At 45.4% G+C, this 13,966-nt stretch overlaps 3 protein-coding genes across 23 annotated transcripts; 1 reads left to right on the top strand and 2 right to left on the bottom strand.

Moving 5' to 3' along the window:
• Positions 1-14: 14 nt before the first annotated feature.
• On the bottom strand, positions 15-1,612 carry tac1 (tachykinin precursor 1). 2 transcript variants are annotated; one of them, XM_085939940.1, is made up of 5 exons: positions 1,409-1,607; positions 581-683; positions 477-500; positions 252-308; positions 15-164 (listed from the first exon to the last, which is right to left on the bottom strand). In XM_085939940.1, the coding sequence occupies exons 1-5, from the start codon at positions 1,523-1,525 to the stop codon at positions 118-120; spliced, it is 348 nt and encodes a 115-aa protein (XP_085796066.1). In that variant the 5' UTR covers positions 1,526-1,607; the 3' UTR covers positions 15-117. The 2 variants fall into 2 exon arrangements, with proteins under 2 accessions (XP_085796066.1, XP_085796067.1); XM_085939941.1 differs by lacking the exon at positions 477-500 and having other exon boundaries at positions 1,409-1,612.
• c1galt1a (core 1 synthase, glycoprotein-N-acetylgalactosamine 3-beta-galactosyltransferase 1a) lies at positions 909-9,211 on the top strand. 15 transcript variants are annotated; one of them, XM_085939932.1, is made up of 6 exons: positions 1,961-2,173; positions 2,411-2,485; positions 6,531-6,558; positions 7,355-7,445; positions 8,195-8,856; positions 8,918-9,211. In XM_085939932.1, the coding sequence occupies exons 4-6, from the start codon at positions 7,433-7,435 to the stop codon at positions 9,080-9,082; spliced, it is 840 nt and encodes a 279-aa protein (XP_085796058.1). In that variant the 5' UTR covers positions 1,961-2,173; positions 2,411-2,485; positions 6,531-6,558; positions 7,355-7,432; the 3' UTR covers positions 9,083-9,211. The 15 variants fall into 15 exon arrangements, with proteins under 15 accessions (XP_085796060.1, XP_085796053.1, XP_085796058.1 ...); XM_085939933.1 differs by having other exon boundaries at positions 6,528-6,558; XM_085939927.1 differs by lacking the exons at positions 1,961-2,173; positions 6,531-6,558 and adding an exon at positions 916-960.
• On the bottom strand, positions 9,096-13,561 carry LOC147040592 (asparagine synthetase [glutamine-hydrolyzing]-like). Of its 6 annotated transcripts, none has more exons than XM_085939918.1 (13): positions 13,545-13,561; positions 12,937-13,226; positions 12,638-12,875; positions 12,392-12,577; positions 12,232-12,333; positions 12,031-12,158; positions 11,828-11,954; positions 11,139-11,245; positions 10,890-10,990; positions 10,737-10,818; positions 10,542-10,663; positions 9,525-9,584; positions 9,096-9,451 (listed from the first exon to the last, which is right to left on the bottom strand). In XM_085939918.1, the coding sequence occupies exons 2-13, from the start codon at positions 13,183-13,185 to the stop codon at positions 9,133-9,135; spliced, it is 1,821 nt and encodes a 606-aa protein (XP_085796044.1). In that variant the 5' UTR covers positions 13,186-13,226; positions 13,545-13,561; the 3' UTR covers positions 9,096-9,132. The 6 variants fall into 6 exon arrangements, with proteins under 6 accessions (XP_085796044.1, XP_085796045.1, XP_085796043.1 ...); XM_085939919.1 differs by lacking the exon at positions 13,545-13,561 and adding an exon at positions 13,512-13,523 and having other exon boundaries at positions 12,937-13,194; XM_085939917.1 differs by having other exon boundaries at positions 12,937-13,556.
• Positions 13,562-13,966: the final 405 nt, after the last annotated feature.

The following is a 13,966-nucleotide window of genomic DNA, read 5'->3' as shown; positions in this document are numbered from 1 at the left end:
ACGACTAAAACATGTAAACACAATTGTTTTATTTGACAAACAGTAATGAGCATCTACAAAATCAACACAGGTGAGGAATGCTAAGCTAAGAAACAGGCAGGAGAGAAGTTGACCCTTTTAGCGGCGCTTGTCATCCATCTGTATTGTGCTCCATTGGTAGGAATCTGCACCAGACAATCAACACACACAGACAGAGAGGATTGTCTTAATACAGGCAGGCAGGCAATATTTGTACTGGCAAAATGATGTACCTGGATCTTCTTGGTTTCGTTTTCCCATCAACCCGACAAAAGAGTTGACTTTATGCCCTTAAAAAAAAATCAAAAAGATCAGCCACAACAAGAAGGAGCAATACATCTCACGTAGTCTGAGCTTTAAACCTGGGGCACTTGAGGAAATGAGACTTTCCATAATTGTGATTTTTTTTTTCTTTCCCCAGACTAATCCCTTTTTCACTTCTTATAGCAAGTACTTACTTTTGCGCGGAATCTCTGACTTTGCTTTGGTAGAAAAGGGAAACATTATGCATATGTGTGAGAGGGCAAACAGAACTAGAAATCATCTCGTCGAGAATTGTTACCCATTGAGCGCTTCCCCATCAGGCCAATAAACTGGTGTGGCCGGGGCTTTCTTGTTTTCCTCAAAAGTATTTCTCGGAAGGGGTCACGAGACATCCAGTTGTCCTGTGGCACAAACTCATTGAGCATTATTTGAAAGAAACAGTCCAGCAAAATAGATGATATTATTCTGTACATAACTTGTGAATTGGGGGATTGCATGCATTTGTTTGATTGGCTCAAATGTCTTGTAATGATTTATTGTTGGCCAATTCTCATTAGCAGAATGGCTGGCCTCAGCTTGGCATCGCTCCAATTCACAATGTCAAGCACAAGACGTGCAATTCATTTCAATCCAGGCAAGCAGGCGAGGCTGCAGCATGAACAAGAACGTTTCATCAGGGTAAGCGCTTTCCTGTGTGCTCGGAGTCGTGTCGCTTTTCTTACTTCTTGATTCTTTTTGGTTTGTTTGGGTCTCTAAAGCAAATGATCGTTTGCGTGCACTGCGAACCTGGAAAAAAAACCCGCCATAGATCTGAATTGGTTGTATTTTCTGATGCTTTATTTTCATTTGGGAAATGTGCTCACTTAATTGTTGTTGAGGAGTAAAAACAACGTGGACCTCTTCTGAGTATATATTTGAACATAAAATGCTTTTGTCTAGTGTTATTAAATATGACCATTTTCATATTCACACGATATATAAATAAATAAATCTATCTACACACAGTCCACTGGATTTCATTTAGCATTTTTTCATTTAGGGGCGATTGTTCCTCAATACAATTACAGGGCAGTGCAACAAGTATGCGGAAAGCCTTTTTTATTCTGAAGCGAAAATGGACTACTACCTGAATGTGGTTGTTGTTCGTCCAGTCGTCATCGATTTCTTGAAGGTCGTTCTCCTCGCAAAAAACTTGGCTTGTGGCGATGAAAAGCATAAAAAGTGAGAAAAGACGAAAGCTCATGGTGCCAAACTCGCTTGGCTATGTTATTCTGTCCAACGACTGGAACGTAAACTAACGTAACTATATGGGGACGGAGGAAAACGGGAGAGAGAGAGAGAGAGAGAGAGAGAGAGAGAGAGAGAGAGAGAGAGAGAGAGAGAGAGAGAGAGAGAGAGAGAGAGAGAGAGAGAGGAGAGAGAGAGAGAGAGAGAGAGAGCGAGAGAGCGAGAGAGAGAGAGAGAGAGAGCGAGAGAGAGAGAGAGAGAGAGAGAGAGAGAGAGAGAGAGAGAGAAGAGAGAGAAGAGAGAGAGAGAGGAGAGAGAGAGAGAGAGAGAGAGAGAGAGAGAGAGAGAGAGAGAGAGAGAGAGAGAGAGAGAGAGAGAGAGAGAGAGAGAGAGAGAGAGAGATGAGAGAGAGAGAGAGAGAGAGAGAGAGAGAGAGAGAGAGAGAGAGAGAGACGCCAATTATGATGACGACCAATGGAAAAATGCACTTTTTAGCTTTTAAATATGCGCTTGGCGATTGTAGAAATAGTTCATCACCCCCTCCAGGTGTTGCAGAGATCATTTTCTAATCTCTTTGGGGGGTGGTTTTGACCCCGTGTCCATTTTCTATGACTTATTTGGATCTATTACCTAGGTTTATCTCTGACGTCACAGTGATACTCTTGTATGTATGTATGTATTTGGGGGATATTTTTGACGCCGTTGTATCAGTTGTTTCCATTTTCTATGACCCATTTGTAGCTATTAGCTATCTTTCTCTATGACGTCGCCGTCTTTCGGGCGGTACTACCAAACACGCTAATTAATTAACTCCAGGATGATGCCGAAATGTTCCCGCTGTTGAATGCAATTATGCACGCAACCTTGAAGAAGTGCCTGTCTGGTTCATGTCATTGTTCAGGGCCTGCTTGTTTTCTGTGCCAATCACTTCATGGACGTTCAGTGCCTATGAAAACGACGGACACAGCCGGCGGCGGTAAGCATCTGATCTTAATATTGCGTGTGTATGATGCCCTCGTTTGCGTGAGTCTTTCTGCTGATTTAAGCAGAATTATCCATAAGTTTCTTTTTCTTTTTGTAGAGTATTTTTAATTCAAGTGTTGAGCTGCGCGCTCCGCGTTTTCAACTTCTCGTGGATGTGTTTTGAGTGGTTGTAGCATCGAAGGTGCTGTTCTATACGATGCGTTCAATGCTAATGTTAGCATTAGCTGACTTGTGTTCATTCATATTCGAGGGGGGTTCTTTTGTGACATGTGATGTATGCTTGGATGGACACGTCTTCTGCTGTTGACATGTTTTAATCGATCCAAAAGTTGGCGGCGACGCAGGCCTCCGCTAAAAAAAAACACACACAAAAACTACAAATGTGTCCGACGGCGCGGCGCACACCTTGCGGCCCGGAGGAAGCGGGCTGTCAAGTGTTTCATTTGCATTTAAAGTGACTGCACCAAAAGTGTTTGCTCTGACCGCTCGCTCGCTCGCTCGCTCGCTCCTCGGGCCCTGTGATACTATGATGACGAGGAACTCCAACAAAAGCTCTTCCACTTTTATGCCGAGCACACCTGAAGGAGTAAACTGTAAAAAAAAAAAAAGTAGGATTTCTAACCGTGATCTGTCAGTGCCGCAACATAGCCACTGGGTTCAGTTCTCACTGAGTGTCGATTGTCTGCGCTTGACCGAAAGAAAATCAGTTTTAATATACCGTATTGTGGTTTTCAAACATTCTGCAAATTTAGGTCGACTCTCTCAAATGATGAGGACAAGGTGTAATTACTAAGAGTGCCACTCATTTCCATCAGAAAAGCGGTTTTTAAGAGGCGTGTGTGTGTTCAGGATGAATAGATGGCCACGGCACTATGGAAGTTCAATGTGCGCATAACTCAGTGAGTGCTCGCTCAAGCGGCTTTATTCCATCAACAATGGCTATGTATTATTTACCTATGTGCTAAGCAAATGTTTCATCTCAGAGGATATGTACTCGCCAATCTGACGATGAATAAAACATGGCATTGACAATGTCGTGCTTTCAGTATTTCCCGCTTTGTTTGAAAAAGATGGTTTCGTATACACTCGGAATGGAGAAAAATGAAGAACGTACACCCGACAGACATTAGCAACAAAAGGCTCTTTTTGAATGTTGGCCAATGTGCGTTTGTTTATGTTCTCACCGGGCCACCAGTTGATCGGCCAGCCGGGGTACGCTTCGCCCTTGACACTGTATTGAAAAAGGCGCTTTCCAGCTTCATCGTGTCATTTACCAAGTGCAAATGAACTTTACTTCACATGTTGAGGCTAAATGGATCATTTTAGGCTTAACCGTGTGTTGGCCTAAATTGAATCAGTCCCACTGCGTGCTTTGATTTGATCAATAATGAGGCATTTTATTTCTGTGCTTCAAGCGGGACCAATAAGATCTATCGCTCACGGCAAAATGGAATGAAGACATTGACCCCCACGTGAATGGCTAGATATATGATTGATTACATCCCAAGGTGCAGGGGCGTAAAACGGAAACGTGTTTTGTTTTCTTCCTGGCTGTCTTTGATCAAATTCCCCTCCTACGGTAGCGTACGTACGTATATGATTTGACATCGGAGCGGAAGGCGAGCGAGATTTCCTGACCTCAGATGGGGAATGGACTCCCATTTTCAAGGCTTTCCATCTCACTCAAGCGCCTACCTGCACGTCGTGGCAGCCATAAGCTTCCTGTGCTTGTGACCACTGTCGGTGTGCTCTGGAAACCGATATCGATCGATCGATTTGGTCATACAATCGTATTCAACTAACCTTTACTGACACAAAGCTGTGGCAATGTGATTGCTGGTTAAAGTAAGGCGTAGCGTGCTTTAACACTGAGCAAAGAAAGACATTTGACCCCAATCATTGTTCAATGAGCAGAAGGAAAAGCCTGAAAAGATGCATGAACGTTCTGAACATTGCTGCCAAAGGTTATGATAAGTAAATCAGTATGGGGATTGAAAAGACACCTCTATTGAACTTGCAATGCCCTAAAAGTACAATTTATTCCCTCACAGAATTAGGACACTTTTATGTGGGCTTCCATCCCAATGATAGAGGGCATCTTTTTCACTTCTCAACGAAAAGCTCAAATTGCACCAATCCGCTTTTGGTTCAGTCATGAAATAGCAGCAGCAGGGCCGTTGAAAGAATATCGAAAAGGATTTGCAGCCTCTGCATTGGGTAGACAAGTTTCATTTGGATCTAAGCATCTCTAGGCAATTAGAAATCTTTAAAGGGATCCATCATCTGGCTGGCTGGCTGGCTGGCTGTCGTGGTCCCTTTTTCACTCAACATGTTCTTTATTGTCCCCATGGGGCAAGAAAAGGACGGGCAACCTTGGATTGCGGCGTATTGAAGAGAGCCGCGGCCTCCGTTTGAACATAGACAATGAAGCAAATAGGCTGGAGCTCAAACAATTGAAAGGACAACAAAGTAGCCTGTGGGAGGGCGGCTCAAAGCAAGGACCATTCAATTTCACACGTGCGGAACAAATGACCCAGCGCAATGTTTGTCATAGTGTTTGAAAAGAACCGGTGCGTAATCAAACAGCACTTGACTTCAGCGCCACCCACATCTCTGTGGACCAGAGTGCTTCTTACTTCCGTGCCGAACAATGACGACATCGGCGCCGAGGCTGAAAAGCTCGTTGCTATCTTTTGTGCCTTGACCAGAGCAGAGAAGAGCAGTGTGTGTTTTTTGAGATCTCACAAGTACATCATTAATGGCCGCGCCACGCCACGCCGCTCTCTAATGGCTCCGAAAAACATCAAGTACCTTTTACTTGTCACATAGGTTTCAAAAACAACACTAATTGAATAGAAGAACATGTTCTTCTTATAAAAGCCTCGTCGTTGTCACAATCAACCAAAACTTGTTTTTTAATTGAAGATTCAGACTTGAATATATTAGGACAATGACAGACTTTTTAGCACTTTTGCCATTTGATGCAAATGTTCTCTCCACGAGAGGTTTTTGTGTGTCTGCTGAAAATGCCATTGCGCATGCTAAGTGAACCAGAATGAACCAAAATTGTGTGTAAGAGCTTTGGTCCAGATCAGAGCACTAAAAGCGTGACTGGAGCTTTGCTGCATGTTACAATCAAAATGGGGACGGGGGGGGGCAAGATGCCAAAAATGGCGGGCTCTTTTGACCATTTGTACTTTTTCTGCAATATTTGGGATGAAGTCGCAAGGCACCTCCACTGTGCTGTATGTCCACCATGGTAAAGCTGGCTGTAAAATATTGACGCCAGCCAGACAGCATTTGTGGATGCAAAGGACTCCCCTGCCTGCCTCTGCATAATCTTTCCTCCTCCCACACATTCATTAAGTGGACTGTGTCGGAGTGTTCTCTTTTTTTGTTGGAATACGTCATCAATTGGATGATGATGCAATTTAGCCATTTCCGCTTCAATCTGATAGATATGAGCCTCCCCCCCCCCCCCCCCCCCACACACACACACACACACACTCTGCTGCTAGGCACCTCATTCTTTGCCATTGTATTTCTGTTACTGCTGTCTTGACCTGAACCGAAAAAAGTCCAGTTGCGTCACTTAAAGCGTGCAGCGTCTGTCTGTCATCCAGCCGAAGACCGGCGCTAATCAACCATATAGCCTTGACGCTTGCTTGGTCCAGCACGTCATGCGATTATGTTAAGCATTTTACCCAGGACGGGAATTGTTGCTTGAGGCTGACCTTTCCAATGTAAATAGATTCCTCTAACATGTCGTCACATTTGAACTGATTCCAAGATGACACCTCGGCCTTTTAGTATTAGCGAGAGCTGTGCCAAACTTTTGCCGTGAATCTATAGCAAGTCAACAAATACTGGCGCCAGCCAGCATCGCACATAGTATGTGCTATTTTCCATTGTTTGTCCAAATAACATGGTTGTGATCCCTTTGGACACACACCTAGCTTGTTTTAATTCCGTGATTCTGCTTGCAGCTAGCTCCTTTACGATCCCCGATTTAAGAAAAGCTCTCTTTCCGTCAGCAGGTTCCAAAAGCAGCCAATCAAAACCAAGGTATGAATTCCCCCATCACTTCTCAACTCGCGACGACACTTACTTCATTAGCGAGATTGGTGATCTTCCATGCGTCAGCGGGATCTGAAAAGAGGCCTTCCTTTCCCCATCGTGCCATAAAAGCGCTTCTATTGGCAGCGGGACGGATGGCTCGTCAATAAAGGCAAATAGATACTAAAGTATGGCGTTTGTATGGAATGGGCACGAAAGCTGTAATCTGGTCACACGGCCCCTCCGCTGAGCTCACCATTGTTTATTTGGCCATCCAAACGTCAGCGTGTGGAACTAAAGTCAATCAAAACCTTCCCTATTTTGATCTTCTTTTATTGGAGAAACATATTCAAGTGGTGCTTTGTCATCACAAATCACACTGCCTGAACAATTGAGCCAGCGGCATGCTTCGGTGGAATGAAAAGAAGCCTTTCTTTCTTTCTTTCTCTCTCACTAATGACATCACATCAGGCTCAAGGACACTGAGAGGATAGATAGGCAAGTGAAGCAGCAAACGTGAGTCATGCTGTTTTACCACCATATATTCAATGCGACTGTATCCTTTATTATTATTTCACTGGTTCTTTTATCACAGACAAATTGGTTAGGTTGAATGACCTGACATGTTTCGGCGTGTATCCTTTCTTGACAGCAGCTCCAAATGATATAGAACAATTAAACATTGTAAATGCTATTTTTCTTTCCCCCCCTTCCAAATATCTGTCACTAGATTTCAATGACTACGTTGACTGAAATGGATCATGTTTTTTTGACAGAAACTTCTCCCATACCTCTTTTTCCGCAGTTAAAGAAGGAGCTTTTCTGTAGCAGCTCTGCCACCTTGTGGCCTTTGCAGTGGACAATGCTCACCTGATTTCAGCAGATGCTGGCTGAAGGTGAGTGAGAGAGTGACATTCCTGAACCAACGTTGGTTATCTGAAATGACGTGGCCGCTCGCATTGCAGAGCATATTTTCCTTTGCCATGGAAGAAATGAAAAAGGTTTGTGAAGTGATTTAACGTCGCCAAAGGGAGAAGCAGCTGAAGGTTGTGTCAATACACATCTGTGCTCAAACACAGGTGGAGGAGGAAGGGGCAAGGTGGCGGCTTAGGGATGACCGTACGTTGGCAGCAGATGGGAGGGAGGGAGGGAGCTCAACTAAACACCCGGTCGGTCAAAAGGCAAGAGCACCGTTTGTGCACCTGCCCGCTTAGTTGAGGAAGCGCTAATAGAATGAAATTCAGGACCCGTTCAATCTTCTTCACCGGACTGATGATTGGATTTCTGTCCCTGCGCTATGTTCCCCACTCAAATTGGCCTCCCAAGAGCCATACACCAGATGCTTGGCAAGGACATCAACAAGGTAGGTGGCCATTTTCCAAATGTTTGTTTGCAGTTGGAAAAGGGACACCTGACACTGCTCTGGGTTGTTTGTTTCTTGAGAAAAGATTCTTTTCTCTTTCTAGATAGTAAATAGACTTGTAGGGGTGAGGGAGGGCCAAAGCTGGCCCTTCATCGTTACTCTGTGGCTTCGCGCAGAAGTTTCATGTTTGTCTGGGTTGGTTTTTTTTTGCCACGGATACCTTCATAAATTAAATTCTTTGGTTGTACGCGGTACGTGCATGATACTACGTTTTACACCCAGGCGTCAACCTGAGTCGGACAGCGCAATCTGGGCAAACGAGCCGTATCTTGTGTTGGATCATGACCGGGCCCAAGACGATGGAGTCCCGGACAAAGCACGTTAAGGAAACGTGGGCAAAGCGCTGCCACCTGGTCTTGTACATGAGCTCCGTCCAGAGCGACTTCCCCACCGTGAAACTCAACGTCAGCGAGGGACGAGAAAACCTGTATCGGAAGACTGTCGGCGCCTTTGAGTACATCTACGGGCGGCACCTGGACAACGCCGAATGGTTCCTGAAAGTGGACGACGACACCTACGTGATTGTGGAGAATCTCCTCTACATGTTGTCCGGTCTGGATCCCGAGAAGCCTTTCTACCTGGGAAGAAGGTTTACACCTTTCCTCCGCCAAGGCTATATGAGCGGCGGCGCCGGCTACGTCCTCAGCAAGGAAGCCTTGAGGAGATATATCCGAGGTTTCAGGACCGGGGCGTGCGCCCACTTCTCTTCCACCGAGGACGTGGCTCTGGGCAAGTGTATGGAGACCATGAAGGTGGAGCCGCTGGACACCAGAGACGCGAAAGCCCGGCAAACTTTCCATCCTTTCCCTCCAGAGCTTCACTTGGTCAGACAGTTCCAAAAGACCCCTTGGCACCTGGTTTATGAGCACTACCCTGCCGTTCAAGTAAGAACACCGTACATACACTGACTGGCATGCATTGAATTGTGAATTTCTTCTCCTCCAGGGTCCAGGGTGCTGTTCCGATTTTGCCGTGTCCTTTCACTACATTCACGGCGTTCGACTCTATGCCCTGGAGTACCTGGCATACCATCTGCGGCCGTATGGATACAAATACCGATTTGTTGCCAGTGAACATAAATATTGGAATCAAAGCAAAAACCAATTGTGAAAGATGCCGTCCGTCTGTGTATTTGTTTCGGCCAACCACCTCTGATTTTCTTATTTTGCATTCGCTGACTTCTGCTTTGACACAAATGTTACTTGCTCAAGAGTTTGACAATAAAGCAGACTTTGCCGATGGCTGCTTCTCAAAGTGGAGTGGGCGTGCCGCCGAGGCCAGGGTCCGGTTGCCGTGAGCCGACCTGGTACGCAATGGATCTCGTCCGTAGATGGGCGGTTGCTGGCCATCAAACACCGGTGTCTAAATGGATTGATTACCCAAAGCAGGTGAGAAGTAGCAGATGAAAGGTTGCCGGCCAGCCCGGGCTTTGGAATGATTTGAATGGAGCTTTCTTCATTCTTCCCGCTTTCTTTCCATCTGTGACATCAAAAATGGACTTGTTATTCCTCTTATCGAGCACCTTAAGGCTAGGGAGCAAAGTGATGCGCACATTATGAGAGCGGGGCAATATTCCTCGGGTGTGTCACTGGATCCTGGTTTCCATCTGTTCCTAACAACGGGTGAGGCCATTGTTAGTTGCTATTCAAACATCACGCAATCCTGTGTGAGCATTTTATTTGATTTGATTTTATTCCCTCCTCCCCCCCTCCTACAATACGGCTCCGATCGACTTGCCCGTGACTCTTTTCGGCAGCAAGAATTAGCCTATTCTGATGCCATTCTCGGTCATGGACTTTTGTGTGTAAATGGGCAATTTGTGGATGGAAGGGTGGTTGGGATCAATCCAACGTGGCATCCAGAAGTGAGGGAGCAAGTCAGCATGGCCAGGATAGGAGGTTTTAAACAGCCGTCTGTAGTAGAAGGCCTCTACGGTGGAGGGAGTGTTGTGAGGGAAGAGCTTGGGAGCGTTGGCCATCTCACCATCACTCACCTGTCAGGACAAGAATGATTCATGGAACGTGTAGCTCTTGGATGCACATTTTTGAACTGACGGAGCAGCGAAGTTCATGCTCGCAAAGTGGTGGTGAAAAGGCAAGACTCCACTATAAAAGTGATCAAGCAAACACCACCATCTCTTCCATCACAATCTGTCAACACTAAAATGTCACCAGGTGGATTACAGAAACTGCATACTACTTTCAAATATACATTTTGTCTTTTTTTTTTTTTTCTTCATCTCTTCCTGGTATTTTGCATGCTTGATACTTCCAGTGATCTCTCGTTTTCTGCGGGAGATGCCTTCCAGATCCACCCGCGAAAGACAAAATGGTCATATTTAGAAATAAAAATAGATCTATTTTTTTAGAATATTTTAACACCACTGTATTGAAACTTCCCTGCACTTGAGAACTCGTTTTAAAGTGCTAGTAATGCGTTTTTAATCAAGATGTGGCTTTGACCAAAGATTAACCACAATTACTTGTACTCTGCTAAATAGATCAATCATGTACGTGCACATAACTTTGCACATACCATACACTCGAAGTGCTCTTCAAGAAAGATATACCAGGGTTTCTTAACGGACATCACACCATCACTGAAGGCTTCTTTCCTCCTCCACAGAATCTCATCGGGGATCAATTTGACACCTCTGAAGGAGTCCCGCAGAAGGTACTTCTCCACGCCGTGCTGCAGACGAGTATCGCATAGCTGAAGTAGTCAACAGTTTGAATTTTTTTTTTCTCTTCTCAAATCGACCAACCCTGGGATTTCTCATTTCCTCAGGCAGGGATAGGTAATACGCCGTCAGGCTGTGGTCCAGGAAAGGCACTCGGAGCTCCAAACTGAAAGCACACAAAGGAACGGAAGCCAAAAAGAAACGGGCAAGCAACCGCCGGCGCGAGCCAAAGCTTACCCGTGCGCAGAAGTGGTGCGATCCGCTCGCAGACTGTCAAACAGGTAGAGTTCTTTCAGCAGGCGGACGCTCTCTTCTGCTGCTTCTTTGGCGCTGGGAGCCTACACAAGAAGTACTATATTCAATTTGATATATTACCGACATCAGTATCTTCAAAGCTCAAATATATTTATGCTGTTTTTACTTAACCATATATGGTCAAACTAATACGTTTAAAACACCGATGCGTTAAAAAGCAAGAGCGCTTGCCTTGTGGAAATACTTGTAGCCTTGTGTGAGCTCATCGGAGCCTTCTCCAGAGAAGATCACCACACTATCAGTCTTCTCACCAATGTATTTAGACACCAAGTACATTCCTACAGGGGTGAATGACGTCACAGACAGTCAAAAAGTATGAGTGAGTTTGGACCTGTCCAAATCAGATATGAACGCGGCTCCCGTCCCGAATGAATCAATTCTAACCACCCTAAATTCGAAAAAGCACAGAGCTTTCGGCTGCTCCCCCCCCTCGTCTTCGCGACTCGCTACTTTCACCAGAGCTCTTAAATAGTGACTCGTTATCCCTCTTTAAAAGCACACCTATGCCAAACTGTGATTTTATTGCAGTGTCTGTTTAATTATGTAAAATGAATTATTAGTCATTGTTACTGTCACTCTGCGAACTTACTGGCTTTAACGTTTTATCTACTGTTGCTCGAAAATGAATCTTTGTCAAATGTGCGGCGGACCATCAAGGCCCTATGAAGTACATTAGCTGCATTGTCACAACCTGAATGTAAAAAAAAAAAAAATTAAAAAAAAAAAATCATGTTGGCTACAGGTACAGAAATTAAGCACGAAAGATGGGGAAGCCCTGCCCTGCCCTGCCCTGCCCTGCCCTGCCCTGCCCTGCCCATCCAAAGACGGATTGACACGTCAGCGCTTGAGTTTTCGCTCACCAACAGAGGCACGCACTGTGGCTGCGTCATAGGTCTCGAGGCTTACAATGACTTTTTCCACAGCCTGAATGCCTTCTTCGGCAGTGAAGTTCACCTCGTGGTGTTCGCTCCCAATGTAAGCCGTGACCTAAAAAAGTCACACTTTGGACTCAAAGCCACTGTCCAAATATAAAAACGTCTTTGCAATCGCCCTGTGCGCTGACCTTACGGGCCGCCAAGATGTCCGGGCTGTCTTCGGAGCCAATTGAAAATGTTTGAATGGGATACTCGAGTCCCACTTCTTTTGCCAGCTTCACCAAGGTAGCGGCAACCAAACTGGAATCCAGACCCCCTGAACCACAGGAAATCATCCTTTTCTGAGATCCCATCAATAGAAGAAGACATTTGAGTCGGTCGTTGGTTACCCGAGAGAAGACAACCAATTCTCCTGGTGGCCATGAGCCGTTTCCGAACCGCGTTCTCAAACAACCTTCTGATGTTGTCCTTGACGGTGTCTTGGTCAAAACCTAAGACGTGGCAACCATGACTTTTTGCAAGGTGACGCTGAAGGCCGGCGGCGGCTACCTGCCCCCAGTTTCCCCACGGTGTCGTAGATGGCGTGAGCTGGCTCCTCGGTGCATTTGTGGAACTGCTCCAGCTCAATGGATTTCACCTTTCCACTGAGGCTCAAATGAAAAACTTCAAAATGACCCGGCAGAAAGGGGCTGACTTTGGCATCTGTGTCCATGGCGCGGACCACATCCGTAAGGCCTGGGAGAAAAAGCAACAAGTTCGCACCCACAACTACGACGAGCGCACGTCCGCCGTTACCTTTGGCCTCGGAGCTGACTCCGAGTATTCCGTCGGGGGTAAGGAGTCGAAACAAAGGGCGCACGCCGTACGTGTCCCTTCCCAGGCACACTTTTCTCTGGCTAGTGTCCAACAGAACGAAAGCAAAGGTGCCGTCCAGGAGAGACACGGCCTTGTGAATGCCGAATCGCTCGTACAGGTGCAGCAGAACCTCACCGTCCACTTGGGTCTGGCAGTCAAACTCAAATTGCTTCTTCAGCTAAAATAATAGATTGTAGAATTGATTCAAATATTCCTAGAAACATCTGCTACGGTCTTACCGTGAGGTGGTTGTAAATCTCGCCATTGTAACACAACCACAAAAAGGGCAGTTTGTTGACGTGCAGAGGTTGCATGCCATTCAGCTGATCCAAAATGGCCAGCCGATGGAAGCCAAAGCAGCAGTTGGCGTGCCCATTGATATTCTCAAAGCGGAAGGCGTCTGGGCCTCGGTGTGCTATCTTCATGGCGTTGGCGCATTGAGTTGACAGGCACTCGTCGCTGCCGAACATGGCCCAGATACCGCACATCTTGGATCTCTGCAAACAAACTGAAAAACTCTGCAAACAAACTGAAAGAACAAAAGGTTTGTGCAGTTTTGCCGGTTGGACGCCCATTTCAGCCCTTTTTTTTCCTCCCTTGTCTGTATCTCTATACTTTAAGATGATTTTTATTGTTATCTTAAGGAAATCTTGATCTGATCTGCCATCCCCATACACACAGACTGACCGTTTTTTTTTTTTTTTTTTAAACAAGATCCTGTGGAAACAACAATACAACTACCCCCCCCCAATTATTATATATATAATAATAATTGGCTCGGGTAATTAACACATTTCTTTCTATAATACAACACCTGCACACTGATCCGTTGGCAACGGTCTCTCACCTGGTCGTGAACGGGAAGTTGCGTCATTGACATGTTCGTGAACGGGAAATTACGTCACTGACTCGTAAAGTCCCGCCTCCATCTATCACTCGCTGCTGATTGGTCGTTCGCGAAGATTCACGAATGAGTGACAGACAGGATTGGCGCTATGCCATTGCCACCCGACACAAGTCATGCTGACATTGATGTTTTCATTTTGTATTTGTTGGCTTGTAGTTGATGCTGTTATTATATCTAATCTGTTTGAATAAAAGGTTGAAAAAAAAAACGTTATGCCGACATTTGTTAATTTTGGGGACACCAACTCCTATAACAACGTAAAACACGTATACATACATATTGTCATATAAACCAGTTAACCAAATGTCTGATTTTTATGTTTTGTTTGGCCAATATAAAAACAAGGAATAAAACACCAGACA

Source organism: Syngnathus leptorhynchus, chromosome 20, assembly GCF_054491065.1.
Source record: "Syngnathus leptorhynchus isolate UIUO chromosome 20, UIUO_Slep, whole genome shotgun sequence".
Taxonomy (NCBI): Eukaryota; Metazoa; Chordata; class Actinopteri; order Syngnathiformes; family Syngnathidae; genus Syngnathus; species Syngnathus leptorhynchus.
This window is presented reverse-complemented; position numbering and strand designations above follow the sequence as displayed.